At 39.0% G+C, this 23,071-nt stretch overlaps 1 protein-coding gene across 1 annotated transcript in view; it reads right to left on the bottom strand.

The window, feature by feature from the left end:
* LOC126184921 (lysophospholipid acyltransferase 5) overlaps positions 1-23,071 on the bottom strand; it is a 187,183-nt gene that overhangs the window by 84,541 nt on the left and 79,571 nt on the right. Inside the window, exon 6 of the mRNA XM_049927590.1 lies at positions 12,603-12,734. Within this exon, the coding sequence (XP_049783547.1) occupies positions 12,603-12,734 (132 nt within the window). The remainder of the gene's footprint in view (positions 1-12,602; positions 12,735-23,071) is intronic.

Here is a 23,071-nt window from a genome sequence, read left to right as displayed (position 1 = left end):
AGTGAACTCTTTATAGATGTTGACTCTGAGACTATTGGCATATCAGAGCACCAGTTAAATAATTTGACAATTCAGAGGCTTCCTTTAACAGGATACAGATCAGCTGGCCGTTTTTTAAAGGAGTTCTTTGTGGAGTGGGGGGAGTAGCCATGTACGTAAAAAATAGTATTCCATTTGAGTCCATAGACGTATTATGGCACTGCAGTGAACAGGTATTTGAATGATGTGCAGGGACAGTTGAATTTATTGAAACTAAACCCCTTGTTGTTGTTATTTATAGGTCCCTTAACTCTGACTTCAGAGTATTTCTGCTCAAGCTAGAGACGGTTCTTGGTTCACTGTATAGGAAGTATCAAAAATTAGTTATATATGGTGACTTCCATGTTAATTTAGTATGTGATTGTGCAAGAAAAAGGATTTTGGCAGATCTCCTAAATTCATATGATCAGATGCAGATTGTGTTTTTTCCAACCATGATGTAGGGGAAGAGTGGCACAGCCACAGACAATATTTTTATTCATTCTTCATTACTAGATAGGCATTCTGCTAGTAAAAAGGTCAATGGCCTTTTGGACCATGATGCACAAATTTTAACACAAAAAGGTTTTCATACTCAAACAAATGTTATACATAATTACACTCTATGTAGAGAAGGGGGAGGGGGGGGGGGACTGAGGTATCTGCCCCAGGCAGCAATTTCAGGGGTGCCAAATTCATATTCTTGAAAAAGGGGGGGAGGGGGCGGCAGAGAATATCACAAATCGCCTAGCATGCAGCATCTATCGATTATTCACATGATTTTGCAATGCACCCCAACTGGTTTTTGAACACATTGTAAGTTGAGTTCTGAATGAATCATAAGTTGATTTTTGAGTAAGTGCATAGTGTCGTGACGTCTCTGCCACGGGAATCCCCATCACATCTAGAAATAAAAGACTTTCCTGCAGACAAAAGGGGATGCGGTTATACAAACTGAGTCGAATAAACTTGAACTGGTGACTGCCAATTGCTGTTTGTTAATATGCTTTATTGGGTGTGCAAATGATCAGTGTTGTTACATTTATTAGCAAAATTCATAGATTCAGACTACCAGAGTGGAGAGAAAAGGCTAACAGGAATGAAAGATCACATATTATCTTCGCAGTGTATCCAAGAAGATGAAATTTTGACAGAAAATTTTTGCCAGATCACTAGCCCGTTGTACAGCTCCCGGTCAGCAGCCGCTTAAGTTCTAGTCTCAGAATAGTGCAGAAAACACGTGGTACGAACACATAATAATGCCTAACCGGAGAATAAATGGTGCATACCTGAACTGGTGATTCTGGCAGGGTCAGTGAAAGTAACCAGAGAATAAGTTTTGCTAATGGCAGGAATAGTTACAGAACTCATGATGACAAGATTTTTTCTTAGAATGAGGAAGGATAAGAAACAGGGACATCACACAAGCTATGTATGGAAGAATATAACAATTCCAAGTTTATATAAGAATTTCGTTCTACTACTTTTCAATCTCATGCTTGAGAAACTGGAGCATAAGAATGAGACACTAAACAATTTCCTAACATAAAACTTTTTGTTTATAGTAGGCCTAATAGCCATTTGATACTGGTACTTCGTGAATTATAACCAGTTGTATTGTTTATGTAAATGAGGTACATAAAAATGACCAAAACAATTTTGCTTATTTGGCATGTGTTACAATTGCTGCAGTATCAGAAAGGCCTATTTAGTTTTATCTAGCAGACAAGTGACAAAATAGACATAATCAAATCAAGAAACCACACCAGTCTCGGATACTATTTGTATTAATGGCTTTTTCAGTATTGGACAATGACATTTTGATTTTTCATGCAGCAAAATGTTTGACGAACTCTGATGAGGTAATAGACTCTTTTGCAGAAAGGAAAGCACTCCGTGTAAAACTGCAGCAAAATTAGAGAGAAAAAAAAGTTGAGACCTAAGGATTGAAGAAATGTGTACTGTGCTGCTTGTCTCTCATCTTTACTGGTTTAGTGTTTCCAATATTTAATTTTATGTCACACAAAAGACAAAGTTATTAGCTAATAGGCAATAAAGAGTGCAAATTTACTGAAGAGTTCTTATTCTGCTGGTCACAAATAATCTCACCCAGTATTAATTGAGAGGTTTTTAAGGGTGGTAGGATGTGAAACAGGTCAACTGGGAGCAGGAGAGGCACCATACGAGACTTTATATTCCACTGTCCTGAATATAGGTTTGATGGCTACCATTACAAAATCCACAGGTCTGAATTCCACAGAGCGAAATAGAGTGATGTGCGATAGAAAAATGTTGTGTGAATGTCTTACATTTCCCCAAACACATATGTTTTATACATCAAACTCTCCAGAAATACGTGCAATACAAAATGAACGTATTTTTGAAAAATCGATTTTTTAAACAAAATTTGATGTTCTATCTCAAATGCTTGAGAAGGAGGCATGAAATATCATAGATCTGGTGCTGAGTATACTGCTGCATCCATTATCTATTAGCTACCACAAGAATTAAAATATCTTAGCAGTAATCCAAGCACTTTCAAGTCAAAACTGAGGAATTTCCTCATGAGTCACTGCTTGTATTCTGTCAAGGGGTTCCTTGAAAAATGAAGCTGATTTCTTGTTCTATTGTTGATTATGTTTATATAAACTTATGGCTTGTCTTTTTTGGGTCCACAAACATTTTATTTTATCTTTTATTACATTTATGTTGTAATTTCATGTACTGACTCATTCCACAGCCTTCGAGACTTTGGCCTCAATTTGGTCCAATGGAACTAGATGTGTAAGATAAAATAAATACAACAAATTTCTCTGTTATTATCTTCATGGAAGTTCAGCACTGGGATACCATCAAATACTGATAGATATTGCATTTCAAGAACAAATACACTGTGTGGGGGTAAAGACGCTTCACAACAAATAAGGTCTTTGGTAACTATTGATCGCATTTCTTGGTGCTCCAGGGCAGTTTAATTGTTTCGCAAAGCCTCCTTTAGCTGTTTCAAATGGTTCAAATGGCTCTGAGCACTATGGGACTTAACTGCTGAGGTCATCAGTCCCCTAGAACTTAGAACTACTTAAACCTAACTAACCTAAGGACAACACATACATCCATGCCCGAGGCAGGATTTGAACCAGCGCGGCTCCAGACTGTAGCGCCTAGAGCCGCTCGGCCACTCCGGCCGGCTCTCTAGCTGTTTGCCTGTGGCTTGTGCTGTACTGAGCTGATCATAATTTACTGTACAAGATATGGCATCAATCCTGGGATGGGGAGGGGAATTATCAGTGACTACATTTTTTGCTTCTCTTATCTGTCTTATGTGTGAAAACTCACTAATGGGCTCTAGTTGGTGAAATTGTCGGGGAGAGCAATGTTTCTTGAATTTCTTAAAAAGTGACCGCACTTGGTTTGTGGTCCAGATAGACTACAAATGGTCTGGCTTCTACATATGAATGGAATCGCTGCACAGCTTCATGGATGGCCAGCAGCTCTCGGTTGTATGCTCTCCAATTGGTTTGTGCCTACATCAAGTTTCTGGGGGGAGAAATCTAAAGGTTTCCAACACTTCTCAACTTACTGATGGAGGGCTGCCCCAATAGCCTGCTGGCTAGCATCTACCACTGCCGCTAACGGTGCATTACAGACTGGGTGAGACACGAGAACTGCTTTTTGTAAGTGGGTGTACTGCATCTCTGGTGTCCACAACAGGAAGTCTTGTCTTGTGGTGTTGTTACCTGTCACTGCTATTGTCAGTGGTGCCTGTATCTCTGCTGCTCCCAGCAGGTGTCAGCAGTAGAAGTTAATGATCCCCAGGAATCTGCTGAAAATTCATTGGGTGTCAAACACTGCATGGAGGTGTCTCTTGGAAAACATCAAAATATCATCTATATACACTCATGGAAATTGAAATAAGAACACCGTGAATTCATTGTCCCAGGAAGGGGAAACTTTATTGACACATTCCTGGGGTCAGATACATCACATGATCACACTGACAGAACCACAGGCACATAGACACAGGCAACAGAGCATGCACAATGTCAGCACTAGTACAGTGTATATCCACCTTTCGCAGCAATGCAGGCTGCTATTCTCCCATGGAGACGATCGTAGAGATGCTGGATGTAGTCCTGTGGAACGGCTTGCCATGCCATTTCCACCTGGCGCCTCAGTTGGACCAGCGTTCGTGCTGGACGTGCAGACCGCGTGAGACGACGCTTCATCCAGTCCCAAACATGCTCAATGGGGGACAGATCCGGAGATCTTGCTGGCCAGGGTAGTTGACTTACACCTTCTAGAGCACGTTGGGTGGCACGGGATACATGCGGATGTGCATTGTCCCGTTGGAACAGCAAGTTCCCTTGCCGGTCTAGGAATGGTAGAACGATGGGTTTGATGACGGTTTGGATGTACCGTGCACTATTCAGTGTCCCCTCGACGATCACCAGTGGTGTACGGCCAGTGTAGGAGATCGCTCCCCACACCATGATGCCCGGTGTTGGCCCTATGTGCCTCGGTCGTATGCAGTCCTGATTGTGGCGCTCACCTGCACGGCGCCAAACACGCATACGACCATCATTGGCACCAAGGCAGAAGCGACTCTCATCGCTGAAGACGACACGTCTCCATTCGTCCCTCCATTCACGCCTGTCGCGACACCACTGGAGGCGGGCTGCACGATGTTGGGGCGTGAGCGGAAGACGGCCTAACGGTGTGCGGGACCGTAGCCCAGCTTCATGGAAACGGTTGAGAATGGTCCTTGCCGATACCCCAGGAGCAACAGTGTCCCTAATTTGCTGGGAAGTGGCGGTGGGGTCCCCTACGGCACTGCGTAGGATCCTACGGTCTTGGCGTGCATCCGTGCGTCGCTGCGGTCCGGTCCCAGGTCGACGGGCACGTGCACCTTCCGCCGACCACTGGCGACAACATCGATGTACTGTGGAGACCTCACGCCCCACGTGGTGAGCAATTCGGCGGTACGTCCACCCGGCCTCCCGCATGCCCACTATACGCCCTCGCTCAAAGTCTGTCAACTGCACATACGGTTCACGTCCACGCTGTCGCGGCATGCTACCAGTGTTAAAGACTGCGATGGAGCTCCGTATGCCACGGCAAACTGGCTGACACTGACGGCGGCGGTGCACAAATGCTGCGCAGCTAGCGCCATTCGACGGCCAACACCGCGGTTCCTGGTGTGTCCGCTGTGCCGTGCGTGTGATCTTTGCTTGTACAGCCCTCTCGCAGTGTCCGGAGCAAGTATGGTGGGTCTGACACACCGGTGTCAATGTGTTCTTTTTTCCATTTCCAGGAGTGTAGATGAAACAGAAATTACGTCACTGTAGCACTTCATCTACAAAACACTGCATGGACTAGGCAGCCTATTTTAGACAAAGAGGCATGTGTAGATAATCAAGAAATCCAAAAGGGGTTATCACTGTGGTCCTGAGGATGTCTTCTTCTACCACAGGAATCTGGTTATAAGCCTCTTTAGAGTCAATCACACTAAAAATTGTGGTTCCAACTAATACAGTCATGAAATCCCTAATGTTAGGGACAGGGTAGCACATTTAAAGGATGGTAATCTCTGTAGGACCTACAGGTGCTGCCTTTCTTTTTACCAGAAGTAATGATGATCCCCTCAGGCTGTATGATCTGCATATGAAACCTCTTTGTAACATTTACTCAAATTCCACAAAAAGTGACAATCTCTGTGGCTGTTGAGAGACTGGTTGGCCGGGTGTGGTCTTAATATGATGCAATGTGGTATGCACTACTTTACCTACGTGGGTGATAACTTTCTGTCTGGCCTCTCGCATAACAGAATTACAGGGTGAGGTGATGGTGTTAGTAGTACTTTTGCCTTTATCACCTGTGACCACGTCACTACCCATCTTGATCTCTGCCACCCACAGGTTTATTTTCAGTCATTGGTGGTGACTGAAACCCACTCCCAAAATTGACTCAATGACATTTGCTAACATGAATCTCCATTTCAACCTTCGATTGAGACCCAAGTCAACTATTACTTCACATTCATCATATGTTGTAATGGGCAAGTGGTTGGCTACAGTAAGGTGGAGAGGCACACCCACTGACACAGTTCATTCTGTCTGTATGGTAGTGTAGTTGTATTTGAATCAATAAGGCAACTACGGTCTACTTGCCTATGCAACATATACAGTATGAACAAACATGCTTGATTCACTGTGTGCGTGGCCATTGTCGATTTGTCACTGATCACTGGGCCAATATTGAGCACTGCCTCTTAGTTAATTTTGGTTATGTCATCAACTGTGCATCCACAACTTGATGGCTCCATTTGTGATTTGGCACTGCTGTGGAATAGAGTGGCCTACAGCAGACCACTGATAACATTTGGGATGCACACGGAGTTGTGCACCTTGTGGCCTGACCAACAAAATGCCTGTGGTACCAGCACGCTGGGTATTGTTGTTTACCCCGTGTTGCTTGGCCACCTGTTTGGTTCTGCTGGCGGAATGAGTGACTACTTCAACACTTTGCCTGGTGTGAGTCTGCTTCTTGACTGCCAGTGCCAATAACTACTTCTGAAGTGTGTTCACCTGACACTGGATGCATTGGAGCTGTTTGATAATGTTTGTTTGCTGCTCATGTCATATAGCAGCAGTCTCACCTGAGCTGATGTCATTAATTGCTTGCATCACCACTGAGTTGTTTACCTGTTCCATCAAAGTATGAAGTTCGTCTGCTACTGACAATAAAGAATTAATATAACTTTTCTGAAATGTTGCCATGGCTGTCCTAACCGGTTATGACAGCTGTCTTAGCCAAACACGACATAGTGTTGCATCCAACATTGCTTCTTTCTCGATGATGTTTCTTAGGTGGCGCCAGAATTCTGACAGTGTTCTACCGCTGATAAGTTCAAACTGGAATACTTGCTGTGTGTATTAGTCCATTGTTTTGCACATCTGGTTGACTAAGGTGTCCCTCAAGTGGAGGAAATTGATGTTGCGAGAGTGGGTTTAATATAATGTCCGAAACCACTGTCACTGCTTGGGCATCTAAGTTATTAACTACCATAGTGAATTTTGTGTGAGCACTAGTAACATTGTTTTGTGTGAAAGCAAAGTCTAACATTGCAAATAACACATCTGGTTTTTGGCACACAAATTGTTTGTCATATTTGCAGTCTGTCTCACTGCTTGCTGGAACAACTTAATGTCAACTTATGTTGCAATCCAAGTTTGGTGATCACTAATCTGCTTTTTCAGGTCTTCCTGTGGTTATAAAAGCCGTTTTTTCATTTTAATCCATTTAAAGTTGAGATGTGAAGTCACTGACTTTGGACATAATGCACATGTAACCTAATAAGCTGATTTTATTCTTATGATTATGAAACAAGAAACTGCCAGAAACTAAAAAACAAAAAGAAAATATAACATCAGCAAAGTTAGGTCGGTAGAAGAATAACATATACAATTTTAATCATTATCCAAAGTTCCTTGCAAGAGACATCATTCTGAAGGACAAAACACCCTGTGGGATGATCTCTGATTGTGGACAAGTTTTCTGGTAATTGTACGTTGTGCCATCACCCACAGAATAGCTGCCTACTACCCACAGACAAATGACCTCACAGAACACTTTAATAAGATATGAACAAATATGATATCAATATACCTTGATGTCGAACAAAGAGACTAGGATACTACACTGCCTGTTGAGACAATTGTATACAACGCAGCAAAGCTAGACACTACAGGATTCACACTGTTCTTTCTGCTCCTTGCGAGGCCAAAATGACAATGGATACATTGTTCCCATTACAACCAGAAGATACTCTGGATGACTACACAAAACACCTCATCACCAGTGTTGTGGACTGACAAGACAGCCAGTCCACAGTGACGGGTAACCGAAAGGCACGCGTTTAATTCACGCAGGCTTGCTTAAGTCTGAAACAGGATATGGAATGAATGCTATAAAGAAAAGTACGTAGCTGCTAGAATACTTAACTTTAATTCCATCATTGTGGTACATCGCTCTTGACGATACAATTGAGAGTCTTTAAATACAAGCACTGAAAGGCTAATGGCGCCTTGCTAGGTCGTAGCCATGGACTTAGCTGAAGGCTATTCTAACTGTCTCTCGGCAAATGAGAGAAAGGCTTCGTCAGTGTAGTCGCTAGCAAAGTCGTCGTACAACTGGGGACGAGTGCTAGTACGTCTCTCTAGACCTGCCGTGTGGTGGCGCTCGGTCTGCAATGACTGACAGTGGCGACACGCGGGTCCGACATGTACTACTGGACCGCGGCCAATTTAAAGCTACCACCTAGCAAGTGTGGTGTCTGGCGGTGACACCACAACCAAGACTGAAGAAGCAAGACAGTTGGCTCGCATATGGACCCTGGGTGCCCAAGAGATTGAACAAGAACACTATAATGCCAAGCACTGGTCAGTGAGATACAGATCAGGAGACTTGATAAGGATTTTTACGCCTGTGCAGAAAATGTAACTATCAGAAATGTTACATAAGTGCTACTTTGGGCCATTTCATGTACTTTGTCTCTTGTCAGATCTCACACACCACTTTGAGGATTATGATCCTTCATCAAGACGATAAAAGCACAGAGATGTGGACAACATACTCTGTATGTAATCCTATTACAGTACTGAGGTGCAGATCTATGATGGGAGCTTCTTGTTCAAGGAAACTAATGACCCGTTTGATGATCCCAGAAGTTCAATGAGAGGGGCTACCTTCAATGCTCATCATAGAGCAGAGGATGTGACGAGTATCCTCCTGCAGTACAGAGGACCCTTGACAACATCTAGATCTAAGGTGCTGTTGTCGGCTCCAATGAGAAAGAACTCCTGAAATAGCAATGCCACAAAGTGTGCAACAAGCCTTAAGGGGAGTGGTTAACATCACTGGTTGATGTGCTGTGGGTCGACAGTTCTACCTGCATCGCCATAAAATATTTGCTGTTTAGTATTAATCATTTCTGTAAGGTTCTCAAAACTACTTCTGTTAGTAACAATGGCAAATCCAGGTTGGAATAACGAAAATATTATGAAAAGGATAGATTGCTGCTCACCATATAGTGGAAATGTTGAGTCACAGATAGGCACAACAATAAGACTTCTAAACACACACACACACACACACACACACACACACACACACACACACACACACACACACAAATGCAACTCTCAACTTTAACAGATATGAACACTGCCTCTGGCTGCCAAGACAATGGTCACATGAGTAAGAGTTGCATTTGTGTGTGTGTGTGTGTGGGGGGGGGGGGGGCCTCATTCAGAAGAAGGCCTTTTGGCTGAATGTTTACTTGTTTAGCGGTCTTTTTGTTGTGGCTGCCTGCGACTCAATATTTCCTTGTGTTTGTAATAAATGCACTTTCATTGCTAAGTGATCTACTTCACTTAAAACCTCACTTTCAATTTTGGAGTTGATTGTGGTTAGGACGTAACAACATGGCAGTGTCACTATATTGGTCATTAAGCGTATACATACTGACCCACATGATGTTGATCACTCACTCACTCCCCCCCCCCCCCTCTCTCTCTCTCTCTCTCTCTCTCTCTCTCTGTGTGTGTGTGTGTGTGTGTGTGTGTGTGTGTGTGTGCCTGCCTGCCTGCCTGTCTTGTGTGCACACTGTGGCTGAGTGAAAAGCACACAGCTTGGCCATATGCCTCTATTACACCCTCCTCCTCTGCCTTTTGACATATTTGTTCACATTTAGTGACTTTTAATTGAAATAAAATGTCATATTTGCTGCCATATTCTCCAATCTCTGAGCCTCTTTGGTGTACGTGACAACACTTTTGACAGGAGTCACTTCGAGTGCAGCACAGTCCCCCCCCCCCCTCCACTAAAAGTATTTTGAGTAACATAATAAAAATTAAATCGTCAATTCTGTAATCTACAGATGAGCAAATATTAATTAAATGAAACTGATTTTTTTTCTCTAATAACATGGTCTTTTTGTAGATGTTACACAAAACAGTGTCTTCTATTAAGAAGAGCTGCAGAATGACAAAAAAATACACAGAGAAAATTATAGGACAATTTCATAGAGCTATAATTTTCCACTTTCTAGGGAAGTTCAAAATTTTAATTTTGATATTTGAGGGATGAAGTAGTGAAGGCAGCAGAGGATCAAGTAGGTAAAAAGACGAGGGCTAGTAGAAATCCTTGGGTGACAGAAGAAATACTGAATTTAACTGATGAAAGGAGAAAATATAAAAATGCAGTAAATGAAGCAGGAATACAAACGTCTCAAAAATGAGATCGACAGGAAGTGCAAAATGGCTAAGCAGGCATGGCTAGAGGACAAATGTAAGGATGTAGAGGCTTATCTCACTAGGGGTAAGATAGATACTGCCTACAGGAAAATTAAAGAGACTTTTGGAGATAAGAGAACCACTTGTATGAACATCAAGAGCTCAGATGGAAACCCAGTTCTAAGCAAAGAAGGGAAAGCAGAAAGGTGGAAGGAGTATATAGAGCGTCTATACAAGGGCGATGTACTTGAGGACAATATTATGGAAACAAGGCCCCCGGAGTAGACAACATTCCATTGGAACTACTGACGGCCTTGGGAGAGCCAGTCCTGACAAAACTCTACCATCTGGTGAGCAAGATGTATGAAACAGGCGAAATACCCTCAGACTTCAAAAAGAATATAATAATTCCAATCCCAAAGAAAGCAGGTGTTGACAGATGTGAAAATTACCGAACAATCAGTTTAATAAGCCACAGCTGCAAAATACTAACACGAATTCTTTACAGACGAATGGAAAAACTAGTAGAAGTCGACCTCGGGGAAGATCAGTTTGGATTCCGTAGAAATACTGGAACACGTGAGGCAATACTGACCTTACGACTTATCTTAGAAGAGATTAAGGAAAGGCAAACCTATGTTTATAGCATTTGTAGACTTAGAGAAAGCTTTTGACAATGTTGATTGGAATACTCTCTTTCAAATTCTAAAGGTGGCAGGGGTAAAATACAGGGAGCGAAAGGCTATTTACAATTTGTACAGAAACCATATGGCAGTTATAAGAGTTGAGGGACACGAAAGGGAAGCAGTGGTTGGGAAGGGAGTAAGACAGGGTTGTAGCCTCTCCCCGATGTTATTCAATCTGTATATTGAGCAAGCAGTAAAGGAAACAAAAGAAAAATTCAGAGTAGGTATTAAAATCCATGGAGAAGAAATAAAAACTTTGAGGTTCGCCGATGACATTGTAATTCTGTCAGAGACAGCAAAGGACTTGGAAGAGCAGTTGAACGGAATGGATGGTGTCTTGAAGGGAGGATATAAGATGAACATCAACAAAAGCAAAACGAGGATAATGGAATGTAGTCGAATAAAGTCGGGTGGTGCTGAGGGAATTAGATTAGGAAATGAGACACTTAAAGTAGTAAAGGAGTTTTGCTATTTGGGGAGCAAAATAACTGATGATGGTCGAAGTAGAGAGGATATAAAATGTAGACTGGCAATGGCAAGGAAAGCGTTTCTGAAGAAGAGAAATTTGTTAACATCAAGTATAGATTTAAGTGCCAGGAAGTCGTTTCTGAAAGTATTTGTATGGAGTGTAGCCATGTATGGAAGTGAAACATGGATGGTAAATAGTTTGGACAAGAAGAGAATAGAAGCTTTCGAAATGTGGTGCTACAGAAGAATGCTGAAGATTAGATGGGTAGATCACGTAACTAATGAGGAAGTATTGAATAGGATTGGGAAGAAGAGAAGTTTGTGGCACAACTTGACCAGAAGAAGGGATCTGTTGGTAGGACATGTTCTGAGGCATCAAGGGATCACCAATTTAGTATTGGAGGGCAGCGTGGAGGGTAAAAATCGTAGGGGGAGACCAAGAGATGAATACACTAAGCAGATTCAGAAGGATGTAGGTTGCAGTAGGTACTGGGAGATGAAGAAGCTTGCACAGGATAGAGTAGCATGGAGAGCTGCATCAAACCAGTCTCAGGACTGAAGACCACAACAACATTTGATTGCATGTGTGATCAACATGAAACATGTACGTTATTGTTGTCCTTGGAAAGTATGGCAAATTACCAACTGATTGCAGCTGGTGTGTCCTTGAATATGTCAAAAGGTGTAATACAGTTTTAAGACTGACAGGTATTTGGATAGCAAGATATCAGTATGCAGGTCCAGCCAATTGTTTCAGAAGGTCTGAGAGTTCCTAAATTGCCACTCTCCAGGTTAAGTGGATTGGTTTTGCATTGACAGTAATCAGTATCTCTTGCATATGGCCAACAAAATTTCAATATGGGACTTTTTGCCACAATGTTTCATCAAGTAAAAAGTTTACACGACCTACAGTAACATTTTTACAATCAAGAAGCATGTTGTTTTTCTAACATACATGCAGATTTGAAATTTGCATTAATGATATTTAGGCAGGTTCAATTTTCCATTACGTCACAACTGGTCTGTCACAAACAACATCAACCTATTGCAACATCTGGTATATAAAATAAAGAATCAACTAATTTATGCCAACATGCATGTGTAAAATGAATACTTAAAAAAGTAAACTGATTCTTACAATAAATGTCTGACTCATCAGATAGCTATCTGGCAGGTATGTAGAGCCAAGCTGATAGATTGCAAGATACAAAAATCCCAGAGCACATCTCTTACGCCCCGCAGCCCAGCAGCTTGATAAATCTCCGGTCTCCTATTAAAGAAAAGAAAACAATATGTCACTAATGAACAATCATGCTACTCCAATTTAAGTCAGAATGAACAATGATTTCTAAGAAGATTGTACAGAAAGGGTCAAAGAATGCAATACAAAATAGTGCATGAGAGAGAATGAAAAGTTTGAACTCCTCATAATTTGCTACAATTATGTGGCATGAGTAATGCATCACATGCTGAAGTACATGAATTGACTTTCTATTTTAACCATGCAACAACATTCCCAATTTTCAAAACAAAAGCTATTAATTTCTACACACTTGTATCACATTTCACTAAAGAATAGTTTAGGGGTGTCATGCTCCATAATTACATTCTTTACTGCACTAGAATGTAGGCATTATTTAGAGATCAGATACCACAAAACTGAAAAAAATAATATACATTAGGTTTTGATTTCTTATCTATTTAAATTCATCACTAGTTAACTAATTCAAGGTGGAGAGATGGATCATAGTTAAAATGACAGATGGTGCTAGGCAAGAAATGATCCTTTAACATTTGAGTGGTTTAAAGGACACCACAGAAAAAACTAAATTTGCACATGTGTACAAGAATTGAAACCACATTATTCCCAATTATACTTCCTGTTGGGTATGCCACTTTACTCTGGAGCCAAAGAGAGATGGTAGCTATCCAGACTGTACATTTCATTTATATTAAATATTACTGAAGGAACTACACAGACTATCCACTTGGCATTTGACAAACAAAGGTGCTGGAAACTAATATAGTTGCCACCCTGGAAATACACTGAGTCTACAAATAATTAGTCATGACAGCAACATGCACAACAGTTATGCAACAAATAATACTGTTATGTAACCTCAAAAAACACTACCAAAATTGCTTTAATGAACAAAAGTTACAGTTGCACATTATAAATCAGATGCAGGATGGATGTAAAAGCATACTGAATTTAGCTACAATTTGAAGCCAAGCAACCGATTTTTTACAGTTATCGATATGTTTGCATACGAGCACAGCGACAGAAAGTACAAAATTCAAAGATAACACACGAATACAGTTTGTAGCCAAAGAAAAGTGGGCACTACAAATGTAAATAGTTTGCACAAAGTAAATCATATAATATGCAAAACAATTAAAAATAAAATAAACATAGCCCATTTTCAGAAAACAATGATCACCTTCAAGCAATGGCCCTGCATATTACACATCACTTGACCACATACACACATGGAGAGAGTGTCTTGGACAACAATGTCAACTTGTAACGCCACTTCTAGCTACAATGCTGTCCTCCTCTCAATCACATAAGTTATCATAGTGGTGCATATACCACTTTGACAGACAGGTTTCCACCTTAGTTCCCTTTGTTGCTAATACAAACAAAATGGAGGAAATGCTGGAAATATGAGTCACATGCAAGAAATGTGTGAATCGTGGTTGTCCTATTGGAAGAAAACATCTCTCTGACACTGTGGTATCAGCAACACAATGAGGTGGATGGTGTTCTGATACACCCTAAAGTGTACAGAAATGATGACGGGCCACTGCCTCATGTATTTCAGTAGATGCCTCTCTTCTGGTCAGTACCATGCTACCATCACAAATTACTGTCTGTCATGTCAAGATAGAGAATGCTCTCATCACTAAACATTCCACCAACTGTCTCTCTTACAACATCAAAGGTACATTGTAAAATGATTAAATGTGAGAGAGGGCTTATGAGGAACCACATTCATTTGTAGCCCAACTTCCTGGAAATTCCCAATGACTATAGGTGGCACTCTGTAAGAGACATTTCACCACTTTATGCTGCAGTTACTGTATAAACAGCAACAGCTGTTTATCCGATGCAGTTACCCATGTTTGAATCTGCATGGCACTATCAGCCAGAACCACAATCACAAGCTTGGAAATCTTTTTTGCACCACTAGTAGCAATAAATGATACACCTCTGGCACTTTGCATTGAATGTGGAGCACAATTTCCTGGAATGACTATGCAGCCAACAGCTGGCCCACAATAAAACTTTGCAGATACTCAGTTAAATGCACAAATTTTGATTGTGGATGCCATCCGGAAATGTCTATAGTGTTCCCTAACAAAGTATAAGACTCAAAACAACAAAAACACTTCAACAAATGAAATACAGTTTTTATTGGTTCTGTGCTTTCATGCTCAGTATGCAGTTCCTACTATGTCAACAGCATGGCGATCTGAAACATTATCTTTACTGCTCCAAGCAAACATTGTATTTCTACATCATGCTGGCTCTAGGTGCTCATTTTTCATTTTCCACTAGCGTAACAATAAGCAACTGAATTATCACAAATAAACACAGTAGATTTAAAATTGAGTGCCTGACATTATTGATGGTCTCAACATGTTTACTGGTATTTGGGCATGCACAGGATCACAAGTTTAGGTAATTTACGTCTTCTTTGATAGTAACTACAGTTTTTCCTTTGTTACAGAATGATTATAAAATACCAAACCTCAACTGCTGTTAAATTAGTGTTGCTATCTACTTACAATGAAGCTCTTATTAGATAAAACACTGTGGTCCTAATCATACAAAAAGGCAGTCACTTGCTGCCACAGTCAGACAACTGATATCTGAATGAGATTTTCACTCTGCAGCGGAGTGTGCGCTGATATGAAACTTCCTGGCAGATTAAAACTGTGTGCCCGACCGAGACTCGAACTCGGGACCTTTGCCTTTCGCGGGCAAGTGCTCTACCATCTGAGCTACCGAAGCACGACTCACGCCCGGTACTCACAGCTTTACTTCTGCCAGTATCTCGTCTCCTACCTTCCAAACTTTACAGAAGCTCTCCTGCGAACCTTGCAGAACTAGCACTCCTGAAAGAAAGGATATTGCGGAGACATGGCTTAGCCACAGCCTGGGGGAGGTTTCCAGAATGAGATTTTCACTCTGCCATCTTAATACGGTTGCTTGCACTACAGTATTACAATTCAAACTTACTGAACATAGATTCACTTGGGATATTCACTGTTCAACTTCCATTTTAATGGAAGGAAACTGGAAAGTGTAAGCTGATATTCTGCAGTAACTATCAGTATTTAAAATGGGAGAGTTCATGTATTATAGTTAGTTCTGTATTTGCACAATTCACAAAAATGAAAGAACTATGACACCTAACTAATTAAGGAAGCTTCTATAAAAGATAGTAGTTACTTTAAGAAAGTAGTTTTAACAGGAAACGTACAGTCACAATGAGTCCTACCATAATGAAACCAATGCACTGCTCCATAATCCGAATGGATATATGTTATTTACAGTCAAGGAATGAATAGCGATATCCAGAAGACATAAGATACCTCACAGCATTACAGTGGCTTACTTTTATAATATTAAGCATAAGTGACACAAAATACTTTGGTTGAAAATATACAGTAACGCATATTGTGACACTTCATATAAAATGACAGCACTCAAGAGATGGCCAGAAGCTGGCTATGAGATGAGCTTAATATGTCATCTGACTGGCTGCAATACAGTCCTTTACAAGGGATTTCAATAAGTTCCAACATTCAACCTAACAGGAACCGACAGTAAGCAATAAACCTCTGTCTTGTATCTTGATCTTCCAAGGTAACTAATTAAGCAATCGTCATCTTGACTTGTATGGACAGATATTTTTATATGCGTATATTTGTAAATATTAAAATAATAGAGGAATTAAACAACTAGTTCCTGTATCTTTAGAATTTCATTATTTACATTTTAGTGTGCTGCTTTTTCTGTTAGGAAAAATGAGGATGAAAGAATCACTATTTATGAATTCATTGTCAAAATTCTCCATAAAAAGGTGCCACATAGAAATGTTGACAATAATGCATAATACTACACTTTTTGACTGAAATTGCAGAATCTTCAAATTATGGAAGTTATATGGGGACTGACAGGATATAACAAGGACATAATAAGGAAAATTTGGAATATTTTAAGATTCTGTACCAATGTTACAATGCATGTCAGATGACATGATAGACAAGGAAAAATTAGGCATACCACAAACCAGAACTAGATAAAGTCTTTAAATACAGAAATTATTTAAGAGAACAACACATCACAGAACAATGCCTGATATACAGGGTGGTCATAATTAAAGTTAAACTTTCAAAACGCTGTACAAATAACACCAGTGGTCAGAATGAATTGCAACGGAATATTATTGAAGAAGGGGTAAAAGTATGGCAGAAGAAAAAAAAAATTGTGTGAAAATTGATCAATAGATGCGCTGTATGTGTCATAATACATAAATGAAAACACCTGTCATGCGCATGATCCATAGAAGTTGGTATAAACACGCCGGGTACATGTCTTTTCCTCTTTTCGCGTCTGCGACGTTCGCCATGACTCTGTCAATGCAGGATCACACTCTGCTTGTAAAGATGTATTACAAGAATGATGACAGTGCACACGTCGCTCAGCAGAAGTTCTGGAAACTGAAGGGTTTGAAAAAAGTCGTTGGTCCAATGACTGCCATGGGTCTGGAGAAAATGATTCAGAAATTAGAAAAGATGGGTTTTTTTGGTGTGCAACCTGATAAGGGGAGGAAACGAATTGATTCAACATCAGTGGAAGCAGTGGCCACAGCAATGCAGGAGGAAATGAGTGGTGGTGTGTAAACGTGTATGATAAATACAGTGACACTAGGGAAATTTCAAGTAAGCAAATTCTGAAGAAATATAATATATGCTCTACTGTCAATAAATGACACGTTGAGACTGCTCTAAAATTACAGCAATTATTAGTGTTTTTAAAAGCACATCAAGCAATATATTTGTTGTTTTGAGTTCTGGTACAAGTACTTTATATTCTCCTTTGGTGTAAGGCACTACTGCACGCTACAATTTGAATTACTATGCCACGAAAACAAATTATGAACATATATAGGGTATGAGATAAAGAATGGTAAAAATTTTGAATAAGCACTTTTTGGCAAGGATAAGATAATAAGTTCAGCCCAAAACCCTCATATTTCAAGGTAATAGGCCTCTGGTACTGTGAGACACATCACTAAGATGCATGGAAGAGAGGGGGTTGGGTTGTTTTGGGGAAGGAGACCAGACAGCGAGGTCATCGGTCTCATCGGATTAGGGAAGGATGGGGAAGGAAGTCGGCTGTGCCCTTTCAAAGGAACCATCCCGGCATTTGCCTGGAGCAATTTAGGGAAATCACGGAAAACTTAATCAGGATGGCCGGACGCAGGATTGAACCGTCGTCCTCCCGAATGAGAGTCCAGTGTCATGGAAGAGAGAGAGAGAGAGAGAGAGAGAGAGAGAGAGAGAGAGAGAGAGAGAGAGAGAGTTTTAGGTCAAGGTAGTGAGGTTTATTCAGAGAAATGATGTCAATGTGTACATCTTAGTCAGTATTGTTATGTCAGCCTGAGAGAAAATAAGCCAGATTGTACACAGTCAGTGAAAAGACAGCCAGTGTGATCAACAGACACTGTATGTGTAATCTGTGTCACAGTCATGTTATACATCAGATGTCAAACAGTTATTTTATTCTTGTGAGAGTATTCAAAGTGGCTGACTATAATACACCAACAGAAAGAGAAACTAAATAGGTGAATCACATGTCAAACTGGATTTATGATGTTTTCTGATGCATGTGAAAAGCTAGTAACAGAAGGTTCTTAATGCAGTGCTATTTTGTATCTTCCATTGAAAGAGATGGAATTCATTTCAAACAGATGCTTTGATAACATACAAGTGAATGAAGTATAGAAATAGGACATTTCTAACATATTAAGAGCTGACAAACTGCCTGTTGGCTTTTGTCTCGGGTTCTTCAGCCAATGTTTGTTTAATTATTTTTCTGATGTTTCACCAGCATGAGTGGCTGGCATTGTCATAGCTGCACCCTCCACTGCTGGTGGTGAAGCATTAACAATGCCAACCATTCATGCTGGTGAAACATCAGAAAAATCACCAAACAAACATTGGATGAAGAACCTGAAACAGTCAACAAATGGCCACAAAATCCTTAACAATTTTGTATATTAAGAGCTATGTTCAGAATATGAAAGATCAATTATATACAATGTTATATTCTTCTTGTTCTGAGAAAGAGCTGTTGATATTTGGAACATTATTTATTTGGCACTCTGTAAATGTACAATAAACTTTCCTGCTGAATCCGTAAGTCCTCCATAACTGACTAATAATGAAATTCACAGGCCAGGGAAAGGCAATGTATACTAGCTACTATAGAATCATGCCCAGGAAAGCAGTACAGCAATCAAAACACTCTTCAAGTTGACAAGTTCTTCACTTTTAATGCATTAAAAAAGTGCATTTGCAAACCACTACTGTGGATAGTAAGTAGGAGTGTATCACCAAGTCATAAGACAACTGTAACTTCTCTATATCTAAATATATCGTATGACACAAGAAGGGAATATTCTATGCGACCACTGAATAACTTGAGTGCCTCATATCCCTTAATACTATTTGCCATGAGTGAGATTTCGACTGATATGCAAATTAGTCTGTGCCATTTCCATAGCTTAATGAACATTTTTTGATATCACAAAGTTCTGTGTCATCATAAAACACCATTATCACAACACAAAGATATGAAAACTGTACCAAAATTGGTAAATTACAATGATTAATATATGATTACAATGCTGTGAGAATCCCCTCAAAACCAGAAGATAAATGTAGATACTAAATAGAACAAAACATTCATAGAGTTCACATTCCAAATTATTCAAACATTTTAAAGAAACTCATAAGCATTTCAGTGGCACTCACGAAGGGTTCAGATTTATTTTTGTTATTAGGAAAACTGTATAATAATACTTCAATTTAAAAAATCCTAGCATTAAACGATAATATGTACTATCAACTTTGTATGAATAATGTGATGCGATTATTTTCATACAGATGTACATCAGTTCCCTTTTTAATTTTAGATTATTCAACTACATACAAAACTAACACATTTTACAGATAACAGCGGCAGCACCTCACCCCAGTTTTGCTTAACAATCTCAGTGAATGTAGTATGTGCAAGAACATGCAGAAGAATCACCACTAACATGACACATTATGATTTACCATTCACTCCTCATCAGAATTTTGGATTCAGGAGAATCTTCTGCATGAGACACACTATTTAAAACCAGAGTACATCAAGCACCAGCAGCCAGAGGAAAAAATGAATTTTCTCATGACTCATGATATGGACATCATCACAGTGGCCAAATCGCTGTGTACTAGGTATCAATCATGATGGAGTTTCTCTCTCATAGATACTGGATGCTGTTGGATGATTGTACAATCTCAGTAATTTTACACATGTATCTGCAGAGAAATATGTGGAAGTTGGAGTGTTACTACTACATGATCTAACTAAGGTATCTGCAAATGATTCACATGCACACCAATCCCATAATACTTGAAACTAAAAAAAAACAGTGGCTTTCTTCACAGTTAATTGGTAACACACTTACAGTCAGAGGTAGTTATTAAAACATGTATTGCTTTATATATGAAGTGGCATAACTTTAATGATTATTGTTGTTTACATCATAAGTGTTAATGCTTTATGGGGCATTTAGTACAAAAAAAAATCTATTATTTCAGTTCTTCCACTGTAATGTGAATTGTTACTCCCCATTGTCCACAGAACTCCATAACTTATAAATGAGAAATTACTTGTGTTGTGAGATTGAACTGCTGTAATTTGAACATGTACAAAGTACTCTCAATGACAGTTATTTGGTAACATGTAAATTTATATCTGTTGCCTTCACTGTATATAAACTAATCTAAGCAGTACACACTTGACTGAAGTTTGTGTTGTTAAATTTCAAAAGGTCATGTAAGACACGTTTATGTCAGTTGATGAATTCGTAATTGGTAGTACTTAAACAACTATCACAAAGGTGTTAGCTAACAAAAAACTGCATTTCATGCAAGGAAAGACATATTATTTTCTACTGAGAACAATTCACAAAATGTACTGATCAGCTCACAGCAGAATTTGTGTGGGAATGTAACTAAAATAATTTTTTATGTAAATTTTTTCAAAAATATTGGGGTCACTGTAGAGGCTGCATGCACACGAAAATGTATGAAAGAAAAGTGAAGGAATCAGTCACGGTAAGCATCAATAAACAATACAGACAATATGAAGATGGCACTAATTCATTTCACAACATAAATAAAACCAACAAAAGCACAAATGAGTGACAACAGATACTTGAACAATGTACAGCATAAATAACAGAAATGAAATGCACAGAAAATTGTGCAAAGCCATCATACAGCAAGTACTATCACTTAGAAAAATTGTCACTGCTTTTTACTGTATGCTGCAATCAATGAAACATTAGGGTAAGTAGTTTCTACAGACCTGAAAGTAACTATAATTTCTGAATAGCAAGTGAGAAAGTGTTCTGATAGAAACTGACATACAAGCATTCAAATTACAAAAATATAGTGAATCTAACAGTGATTATGTACGTAAGTCATAAATTGATACTAAATTGTTTTTGTTATTGATACTAGTGACCACAATATTCAGAACATTCAGCAGCTCACTGTTCAAGCCTTTGGTGGTGCTATTTATTACGATTGCCATGTTATTATCATTACTTTAAAAAAAGAAAAATACAAATACAAATAAAAAACACAAAAAACCAGTAAAAGACAGCCTAAAAAGATATTTGGTCATTGTTATGAATTGTTACCAACAATCGTACATATCTAACATGAGAAAATAAGAAACAAATGTTAACCATTAGTAAACAACAATAGAAAAGGGAAAGTACTAAACTGGGTCAACTGCAACAAATACTGAACTATGTGGATGGACATAAAAATTAGGTTTCGACAATGTCACACGTCATGATAAAAAAAAAAGGGGGGGGGGGGAAATCAAAAATTTTATCATAACCTTTCATCCTGCTTCCCCTTGACTTCATGGAAAGTCATTGATACCCTTTCCATTTTTTATTAGCTGTTACATTTCCACAAATATGTCTTTGCATTTCAAAGTTTTTAATCAATCCCTTCACTACCTGTTATCTGGTTCAATTGTGTATGTATGTATGTATGTACAGATCAAATTGATAACTGTACAATATTACATTACATTTTTACATAAATTTAAGAAGGCAGCTCCAAAATGGTAGATAACTGTACAAGCTACACTATTTCACAATTTTACTCAAAAGCAACATCTGAAAGAGCAGTAATTCCCTAGCATTTCAAAATAAATTCTTTTTTTAAACAGTTTGGTATTAGGTCTTGTGTGAAACAAGAGTGTTGAGACAAACTGAAATTATAAATGATTTTATCATCATAGGCCACATTTTAATGTTTACTCCAAATTTTCATATTTTTTGGTCTCCATTTGGTTTATCAATTAAAAAAAAAATAGTTAACATAATTACAAATTTCTCTTTTTTTTTGTAAGTTGCCTTGCAGTCTACCTTATTATATCCAACTGGAATTCTGTATAAACAGTTTTACGATTTTGAGAATAAGCTAAGGCCACTGCTTCCGATCAGGAAATCCATTTTAAAGTCTTAGACTGGCACAAATTTTCAACTGTCACTGCATATTCATCATACTGCAGGTTCAGCATATCTGAATGATTTGAACTGATATCATTTCATGTCAGTGTCAGTAATATTGACACAAGAGATGGAACATGTCCAAAATGTCACATTGTATAATTTTTTCCATAAATCTAATTTTCTTATAAGTGTCTCTATAGTGTTATTTTAAAGAAAATTTGCTTCATTTCTGTGCAATGAACTATCCCATTGAAACATTACATTATGAATATTACAGTTCAGTTTAACTTGAGGTGAGACCCATGTAGCGCTTAGGTCTGCCTCAGATAAAGTGTTGTGCAGAGCATGAATTTCGAATAAAAATTTGCTATAAGCACATTTGGGACTCTAAATTTTCATCGATGTATCAGCTATGAAACTTTTGTATATCACAAATACAGATCAGGACTGGACTGATTTTAATTTAATATTACATCTCAAGGCTTGAAAATTGTTATTGTTATCACGTACCTGGCAATTATAAACTTTCAATAGCACTATAGAACAACTGTTCATCGTAGTTCTGATTTAGGCTGAGAAAATCTGAACTAACTTTATGAATGACCATTCATTACTTTATTGTGCTGTTGTTAAGCTCTTAAATGTTGAAATTGTTTTGCGATATGTCGATACATGATATTTTCTGATCAACTTATTCAAATATTAAGATCTGTGTGTCAAGGGCTTTTTTCTTCATGATTATATGATTCAAAGGAGGCTATATAAACTATTTTTTTTTCTT

The sequence above is a fragment of the Schistocerca cancellata genome, chromosome 4, assembly GCF_023864275.1.
Source record: "Schistocerca cancellata isolate TAMUIC-IGC-003103 chromosome 4, iqSchCanc2.1, whole genome shotgun sequence".
Lineage (NCBI taxonomy): Eukaryota > Metazoa > Arthropoda > Insecta > Orthoptera > Acrididae > Schistocerca > Schistocerca cancellata.
Note: the sequence above shows the minus strand (reverse complement) of the source record. Positions and strands in the feature narration are given on the sequence as shown.